The sequence below is a fragment of the Gekko japonicus genome, unplaced genomic scaffold (genome assembly GCF_001447785.1).
Source record: "Gekko japonicus isolate JY-2015 unplaced genomic scaffold, Gekko_japonicus_V1.1 scaffold1556, whole genome shotgun sequence".
NCBI lineage: Eukaryota > Metazoa > Chordata > Lepidosauria > Squamata > Gekkonidae > Gekko > Gekko japonicus.
In genome coordinates this window covers 287,268-296,933 of record NW_015173718.1, presented here as the reverse complement: position 1 = coordinate 296,933, position 9,666 = coordinate 287,268, and the positions used below count along the sequence as shown (strand labels likewise).

Below are 9,666 nucleotides of genomic sequence, written 5' to 3'. Positions count from 1 at the left end.
AAGCCCTAGAGCTTAGTGCTCTGAGGGGCATATACAGGAAGAGGACATATACGGGAAGAAACTCTCCCCAAGGGGACCTCAAAGTGTTTTACATCGTTCTCCTCTCCTCCATTTTATCCCCACAACAACAACCCTTTTATTTATTTATTTATTTATTTAACCTTTGATTTATATACCGCCCTAACCCCCCCAATGGGGGTCTCTAGGCGGTTTACAACTTGTAGTGCTAATCACTTTTATGGATCCGCCAGGATCCGCTGCCGCCGCCACTGTTGTTGTTCCTTCGCCGCTGCCGCCGCCGCACACCACACTCCTCGGACGAGGGGGGTGCCCCTACCCTACTAAGGGTAGGTTCCCATTCATCTACTCGGTCTTTAACGGGCTTTTGAACCGCTGGGTGGGCGGGAGCTGGGACACAGGCCGGGAGCTCACTCCGGCCACGGTGGGGCTCGAACAGATGTTCGGCCAGATGTTAAGGCAGGCTGCATTAACAGCCTGCACCACCGCTCCCTACTAAGGCAGGCTGCATTAACAGCCTGCACCACCGCTCCCTACTAAGGCAGGCTGCATTAACAGCCTGCACCACCGCTCCCTACTAAGGCAGGCTGCATTAACAGCCTGCACCACCGCTCCCTACTAAGGCAGGCTGCATTAACAGCCTGCACCACCGCTCCCTACTATGAGTGAGTGCCAGTATGAGTGAGTGCCCTGTGAGGTAGGTTAGACAGAGTGTGTGACTGGCCTGAGGTCACCCTGCAAGCTTCCATGGCATAGCAAGGATTCATCCTTAGGGTCTTCAAGATCCTACTCCAACACTTTAACCACTACACCATACTGGCTCTCACTCATATATAACTCTGCTTAGGATAGCACTATCAATCCACTACTGGTTTTCGTAGTTTCTGTTGGCAGCTGCCATTTTTCCTTCTTCTCTTCCCAGAACGCTAAATATGTAACTCGATACCAGTTTCACCCAGCACCACCTAAGCCTATTCAAGTCTGCAGGATATTTTACACAGAATGCAGGCCAGAGACCTTAAGATAAGGGACTGAAATGCTCCTTCTACCCACCCATTAAAAAACAAAATCGGCCTGATTAAAAGTTCTAGAGCTTGAATGCAGTTTTCTGCTATTTTGGTCAGTCCCAATAAAAGGGTTTGCTTGGCTTTTGCTTTAGGCCAATGCATCTACTTGATATCTAAATTTGGACTGCATTTATCTTATTTACATTTGCTTACCAGCGTTGGGCGCTAATAACATTTATTTCAATATAAGATTTCATGGGTCACAACCCACTTTGTCAGAGAGATGTATGATAGGAAACCATACTGGGGAACTTTTATGGGGGAGGTATTCCCCAGCGCACAAACTTAAGTAGCCCAGACTACCCCAAGCTCATCAGACCTCAGGACTCCATCATTATTATTAAACTTGCTTACTTCTCTTGTGTGTACAGACACAGCTGCACACATACACACACTGCTAGATAATTCTGTCCTTCACATAGCATCAGTTTGGGAAGATGCTACCACCATTCAGCAATGTCAGCACCCAAAAATGAGCCGTACAGGATCAGACCAAGGATCCACCTCATCCAGAGGATGCTCTTAGGATGCTCACAAACAGAGCTAGGTGGAGATGGCCATTCCCTACAGCTCTTCACCCCCAGTTGCTGGTAATCCTGAGAACGTCGAGACTCAATTTAATTTATGACGGCTTCCCTTCCATGAATCTGTATAAGGCTCAAAATGAACGGGCAGCAGAACTCGTAGGAAGCAGGCATCAAAAGTTCACACCTGACATCAGTTGTCAGACAAATTTCACCTGCTTTTTGCAAGATTCTCTCCTAGCTCTCCTCAGGCCTGTTTTTATAAATTTATGTCGAATGTTCAGGAAAAGGTGAGGGAGTCAAGTAGGGCAGGGTAGAATTTAAGACCACCAGAGTCTTCTCAGGGTCACATGCCACAGATCAAAGTACCTCAAAATGGGATACTAAGCTATTGTTCAGGCTCGGCGAGGGGAAACGATTACTCTGAAAGGGGCAGATTAAACCCTTCAGTACAGACTGTTGGAAGTGCCAAGCAGATGCAGGTCTCCGGTTATTTTCTCTGCAACTAAGGCTAAAATGGACAAGGGTAGGGGAAAGGAGACGATCCAGAAACAACAAAACTGAGCCAGTACATTATAATCCTAATGAGTCACTCCCTTTACATAAAAACAGTCACCAACACCACAGACAAACAACGCAAGCCTGCTGTGGAATCACCCAGAAGAAAATCAGGAGGGCTTCACCGAACAGCCGTTACGGAAGGATGAAGGGCCCGGAGTCTGGGCCAGCTCATCCACTGGACTAATATTTTGTGCCTAATGGCTACCCTGCAGCTCATGCCAAAAGGGACTGCCTGCCAGGCATTCCCTGACGCTCTCCGGGGAGGTGAGAGGCCAAGCGATGGCTGCTAGGCAACCCAATGCCTCCACTGCTCAGTCGAGTTTTCCACGCCATTCTGGTACCATCCTGCTTCGGCATACTCTGTCTTTCACACGTTCTCTTGAGCCATTCGTTTTTGTGTCGCATTCTCCCGTTTTATTTCGTTTTTTTTAGCGACCACTTTGTACCCCAGTTTTACTCTAGCAATAACTTCTGAGTAGCGTTTGTAAGGTTACTACCCGTGTATTTGTTGGTTTCTCCTGCTTCCCACCCACTTCCTCCTGACTGGAACATGACTCTGGGACAGCCCCACCCTATGCTCTCTTTTCCTCGCTTTGATGACAAGGATTTTTCTTTAGCATTTATTTAAAGCATTTATAGGCCACCTTTCAACAATAAGGTTCTTCCTACTACAAATCACTATAAGAAGAAGAGAAGCTTGGGTTTATACCCTGCCCTTCACTCGGCATCTCAGAGCGGCTTATAAACTCCTTTCCCTTCCCCTCCCCACAACAGACACCCTGTGAGGTAGGTGGGGCTGAGAGAGCTCTGACAGAAACTGCTCTTTTTTCAAGAACAGCTGTGCCAGAACTTTGGCTTGCCCAAGGTCATCCAGGCAAGTGCAAGTGGAGGAGTGGGGAATCAAACCCGGTTCTCCCAGATTAATCAAACTGGCTCTCAGCTGGAGGCTAAAAAACTGAGCTAGCTGAAGAAGAAGAGCTTGGATTTATACCCCACTGTCACTTGGAGTCTCAGAGCGGCTTACAAACTCCTTTCCCTTCCCCTCCCCACAACAGACACCCCTGTGAGGTAGGTGGGGCTGAGAGAGCCCTTTCAAGAACTGCCCTTGAGAGATCACCTCTGACAGAACTATGGCTTGCCCAAGGTCATCCAGCAGCTGCAAGTGGAGGAGTGGGGAATCAAACCCGGTTCTCCCAGATTAGAGCCACTACACCAAACTTGATATCCCTTTACATTTATTTTTTTCATGATAATTTGATTTTGTAGGGGTTTGAGGGGCATTTGTTATCATTTTTTATTCTGGTCAGGACTAAGTCTGGCTGCCAGCCCCCAGGTAGGGCCTGGAGATCTCCTGGAATTACAACTGACCTCCAGACTAGAGAGATCAGTTCCCCCAGCTGAAAATGGCTGCATGAAAGGGTGGACTCTGTGGCATCGTACCCTCTGAGGCCCCTTTCCAGCCTCCACCCAAAATCCCCTAGAATTTCCAGACTCAGAGTTGGCAGCTCTCGTGGGGACTGCTGAAGAGGAGCACTGCCAGCCTGCATCGTTTTCAGCCAGCTAGAGACATTGAATACCAGACGCTCAAAAACAATTGAATAGATGGGTGAGCAATTGACTCCTCTACATTTGCCTGTTGTTTGCAGACAGGAGGGGGGAATTTCAAACACCGTTTCTTAGCAATATTTACGGATGGTAATAACAATAGCAATAATAACGCATTATAAAGAACATCAATAAAACAGTTAATTAACCATGAAAGGAGGATTAATAACAACAACAACCACTGGTGTTCCAAAACAGGCATACTCATGATCCGTGAGCTAATCACATCATACAGAATTATGGTGGTTAGTGAAATACTTAAAATAATCTAGATCTCACTACTTATTAAATCGGGACGGAGCTAGTTTCAGAGGGTAGCCATGTTGGTCTGCCGCAGCACAGCTAGATTCAGGTCCAGTAGCACCTTAGAGTTCAACAAGAATGTTGGGATATATGTTTTCGGGCATTAAAGCTCCCTTTATCAGGATGGAGCAGTCGTTCAGAGGCCTTTTGTGGATTTGCTGCTTAGATCTTCCAATGAATTTAAGAAGGGCAGCCATCTGTTTGTGAGATGAGTTGTGTACAACTCACAATACAAGAACTCGTGGGCACTCCATGAAATTGCTGAGCGGTCGGGTTAGAACAGATAAAAGGAAGTACGTCTTCACCCAAAGAGTGATTAACACATGGAATTCACTGCCACAGGAGGTGGCGGCGGCTACAAGCATGGACAGCTTCAAGAGGGAATTGGATAAATATATGGAGCAGAGGTCCATCAGTGGCTATTAGCCACAAGGTATAGATAGGGACTCTCAGTCTGGGGCAAGAGATGCTCTGTATTCTTGGTGCTTGGGGGGAGGGAGGCAACAGTGGGAGGGCTTCTAGTGTCCTGGCCCCACTGGTCGGCCTTCTGATGGCACCTGGTATTTTTGGCCACTGTGTGACAGAGTGTTGGACTGGATGGGCCATTGGCCTGATCCAACATAGGCTTCTCTTATGTTCTTACAATGGGTTGTCGATAGTTGTGAGCTGGGAGGTGGTTCTGTCCAAGATCAAAACATCCCAGATCTTACGGTACCATTTTTCATCAAAGGTATTTTTACATTTTCCCAAAATGCTGCAACCAAGAATTTAGCAACCACCAAGAGCAATGAACTCCAGTCTTATTTGGGGGTATTATTTAATGATCAGACATTTCCATTAAAACTGTGGACATTTTACTGGGATCTTATATCTTGCAGTGTTCTGTACTTTCTCCAGAATTGTAAAATATTGGAGCACTGCCACCAACAATGTAAAAAGGAACCAATACCATCCCAGCCTTTCCAACACAAGTTAAGGTACTGGGGCTGCATGTAATGCCATTTCAGAGGTGTCAGAGACCATCTTGTATGACCGTTCTTTAATGTTCTTGCTCATTCTTGCTCACTAAGAGAGATGTTAATCTCTTTTTCCTATTTCAAAGTACATGTTGGACATTTATTTCAAACTATGTCTCCCATATTTTTATACAGCAGGGAAATGGTACCTTTAATATTTAGTTGCCTACCAGAAATCAATTTTTAAAGAAAGTTAATGGCCATGAGATTTTTTATTTTTTTTGGTATATTCAGAGTTTGAAACTAATGTTGCATCGAGCCTCCATAGCTCCTTTTACTGGACTGGAGAAAAACCCGGACATTTCAGAAGATAAGCCTCGAGAAGGAGGCGTATCCTCTGAAAAAGAGGAAAGAGAAGACAGGCCTGCCCCCCACACTCAGGATATATGGCCATCCTAACTACTTCTTGTGGAGTATTTAACATCCCCAAAATCTGCAGAATTGGGGCTCCCCCCTGGTCCACAGTTCTCTGGTCTTTAAAGCTCCATCCTCTGCACTCAGAGTCCAGGGTGGCCAGGTCCCCCCTGGCCACCGGTGGGGAATGGGGGAGTAGGGTTGCCAGCTCCAGGTTGGGGAACTCTTGACAATTTGGGGATTTGGCCTGGGGTACAGTGCCATAGAGTCTCCCGTCCAAAGCATCCATTTCCTCTCAAGGAACTGATCTCTGTAGTCTCAAGATGAGCAGCAATTCCAGGAAACCCCAGGTCCCACCTGGGGGCTATAGTTTCTAAAAAGGTAAAGGTAAAGGTTCCCTTGCTCGAAAGCCAGTCGAATCCGACTCTAGGGTTGCGGTGCTCATCTCCGTTTCAAAGCCGAAGAACCAGCGCTGTCCGAAGACGTTTCCGTGGTCATGTGGCCGGCATGACTAAACACCAAGGCGCACGGAACGCTGTTACCTTCCCACCGAAGTGGTCCCTATTTATCTACTTGCAATTTCTTGCTTTCGAACTGCTAGGTTGGCAGGAGCTGGAACTAGAGACAGGAGCTCACCCTGTCTTGCGGCACCCGGGTCTTGAACCGCTGATCTAAATTAGATCTTCCCCAAACCTTCATTCCCCACAGGCCACTCATCCTTCCAGCTCTTCCACAGAGCCAGTTTGGTGTAGTGGTTAAGTGCGCCGACTCTAATCTGGGAGAGCCGGTTTTGATTCCCCACTCCTCCACTTGCAGCTGCTGGATGACCTTGGGCAAGCCATAGTTCTTTCAGAGGTGTTCCTTAAAAGAGAACATTTTCTGTCTGAGCTCTCTCAGCCCCACCTACCTCACAGGGTGTGTGTTGTGGGGAGGGGAAGGGAAAGGAATTTGTAAGCCACTCTGAGACTCTGAGTGAAGGGCAGGGTGTAAATCCAATCTCCTCCTCCTCGCTTCTTAAAAGTCAGAGGAGCCTAACCAGTAAAAAGGATGCAACCCTAAACGTCACATGCTGAAGCTGCAATCCTGCACTCCATTACATGTGCCTCAGTCCAACTGATTGCAGAGAGACCCAGGAGCATAGAAGCCCATCAGCCGCATGCCCCAAGTGAGGGCCAACAAATTCCTAAGGGAAAGCAGCAGAGCTTTTGATAGGAAACTATTGAACTCACTGACTCATTCAGTCTTGTGTATGAACAAAGGCCTTCTGGTCAGGAAAATGAAGGGCAAGGCAGGAGACGAGAATTTAAGGCTCCCTTCCTGACCTCAGGGGGCCCCCTGATTCTTTGCTCCAGAGTCTATCGGCAGTATCATGTGAGGTTTCACAAACCAATTTATTAATGCATGCAAAGTGTTATCAGAGCACAGATGGGTGCAGAGGGAAAGGAAGGACAGGATTCCAGAGAATTTCTCAGTCTATTACGGGAAGCTTTCTATGGGTCACAAGCTTATAGTGAAGGGGGGGGAACCTTTCTCCCAGAGGGTGAATAATTTAATTTTTTTTAACTCTATTTCCAAAGAAAACACAAGGTGAAACTCAAAACCACGCATGCAGCTGGGTTGTGAAGACAAATGTTGTGAAAGCGGTTCTTTACAATACCTAAAAATAGCTTGGTGTTTCTCCTTTTTGGTAAAGCTCCACCAGATGCCCCTGTTACCTTCTGAAAAGAAAGAAAAAGGACAGAGGGAGGGGAGGGAAAGAAGAAGAAAAGGTTAAAAATCTAGCTAGTGTCACTGCATGATTTAAAAAATCACTTGTGTGTGAGGAAGTGACCCTCAGAAAAATTCAGGATTAGCATAAAGGTAGCCTACGGCCAGGTACTCCGGTATAAAGTTGCTGCTCTTACCCTGTGGATGATGCCAGTGCAGGATTGAATCCTGCCTCGTCATGTAATCTGCCTCAGAAGGTTGTTATAAAAGCAAAAGTGTAATGAGCAGTAACAATAACGTTATTGTTGGTGCCCTTGAACAAAGTTTGAGTCCAGTGGCACCTTCAAGACCAACATGGTCTTGGGTATAAGCTTGCGTGGGCACGTGCATAAAAGCTTATATCAGGAATAAAACTCCACTGACCTTGAAGGTGCCACTGGACTCAAACTTTCCTCTGTTGCTTCAGACCAACATGGCTACCCACCTGAACCTGTATTAATGCCCTTGGCAGTATAACCAGAGACCTTTTCTTGGATATCGAAACGTAAAGGAGAACAAAGCCTTAACTATAGGGTAGCAGGAAGGATTTCAGAAAACACCAACTTTGTATGACAAGCTGCACCCATCAAAATTCTCTCCCCTCCCTAAGTATTAAAAGGTACATCAGTCCTTGCCTCATTTCCCTCTTGGTCACCAAGAGGTGCCCCAGGACATACCTGAAAAGGCTGGGCACAGTCTGTATCGGTTCACAAATACAGTCATTAATCAGAGCTCCACACTTTTATTCTGGGGGAGCCGCAGAGCACACCTATAGCCACAGACTGAACTGGTCTAAGTCAAATTTATCCTCTCCACAGGGAATCGTGGTCAGCCCTGTTCTGTGAAGAAAGCTACAGATCTTGGACAGAGAATGTGTATCACCATCGCCAGAACTACAGATCCTAGGATGCTTAGGGAGAAGCCATGACAGGTGAACACAGCTGTCAGCTGGTGCAAGCCAGTACAAGGTACAGGTAAGAAAGCAACTGAAGCGATAACTCCCATCTTCTGCTTTGAGTCCCCTCCCATGTAGAAAGACGGTGCCAATTTGAAATTTATCAAGGTGGCTAATAAATGTTTTAAATAAAGAAAAAAATAATCTTATTTTGTAATCCATTTACAGACTGATGGAAAAAAATTTATCATCATACGTGTAATCCGCCTTGGGTCCCAGATCAGGGTTCCCTCTAAGCTGAGTTAGTGTGAGCTAGCTCACACTAACTCAGCTTAGAGGGAACAAGTGGTAAAAGAAGACTCCACAGCTTAGAGGGAACATCCCAGTGGGAAAACCAGAGTGATGATAATAATGACGATACCCTGTCTTCATGGGGCTCAGAGCAGCAAAACATGGCTAACCCTTATTTTAAGCTCACAACAATCCTTTGAGGTAGGATAAGCTAAGAGAAAGTTACAGGCCCAAGGGCACCCAGTAGGGTTCATGGCAGAGGGGGAGGATTTGAACCCAGATCAAGATCTTCGTCAACATAATAACCACTACACCACGGAAGCTCTCCTTGCGAAAGGAAAAGTAGCATGGGCAGGGAAGCATTAAACCCTCCCCTCCTCACTCAGCATCACTTCTATAACAGTAAAACAATATAATATTCACACAGCACTTCCAAGCATTTGAAGCTCTTACTATACATTTATCTTGTAATCCTTGAGAAAGTCAAAAGGGGGGAAAACTCAGTTTGAAAATCGAGTCAGGAACCAAAAAGTTGAGCAACCAGAAAATAAAACAAAATACACCTATTTGTTGCACAGTGCAATGTGGCAGTGGAAAGGAGAATGGCAGTGGAAGGAGAAGAGGAAGTGCAGCAGCAATAGGAGGGAGGAGAAGGAGGAGGAAGCAGCAGGAGCAATGGGAGATGGAACAAAGGGAGGAGGAGCCAGCGGCAGGAGCCAGGAAGGAGGAAGAAGCAGCAAGGACAAGAGGAGGCAGGGATGGGAGAAAGCAGTCGCAAGAGGAGGAAGAGACGGTGATGGAAGAAGGTGACAGGGTGGAGAAGGAGAGGGCACCAAGAGAAGTCTATGCCTATGGTTAAGCTGAGGGTGCACAGCTGTTGAGACACGGGCCAGATTCAGATAAAATACCAAACCACTGCTTGGTGCTACGTGAACAAGCGTCGGAGCTCGCTCACATTAACCCATCCTCCTATCTTTCCCCTGAACAAAGTGCTGAAACATCAACCCCAGATCAAACCATGGCTTGTTGCATCATCTGAACAAGCAAGCCACAGTTTGTGCTAGCCTTGTACACCAGAATCTCAAACATCCTGGTATCTAGGGCTAGCGCAAACGACACCTTCCTGTTTCAGATCTAACAACCAAATATGACTAACTAAATAAAAACTGAATTTTATTTGCAGTATACGATTACACCTTGTTTGGCAGTGCGAGTGTGAGTGAGACAGAAAAGAGACTGAGTGAGCACTGAGCTCTTAAAGATGTATTCCCCAAGGGCACCATACA

At 46.5% G+C, this 9,666-nt stretch overlaps 1 protein-coding gene across 1 annotated transcript in view; it reads right to left on the bottom strand.

The window, feature by feature from the left end:
- The window catches only part of USP13 (ubiquitin specific peptidase 13 (isopeptidase T-3)), a 122,426-nt gene that overhangs the window by 78,125 nt on the left and 34,635 nt on the right, over positions 1-9,666 (bottom strand). The window contains exon 3 of the mRNA XM_015423344.1: positions 7,106-7,166. Coding sequence (XP_015278830.1) covers positions 7,106-7,166 — 61 coding nt within the window. The remainder of the gene's footprint in view (positions 1-7,105; positions 7,167-9,666) is intronic.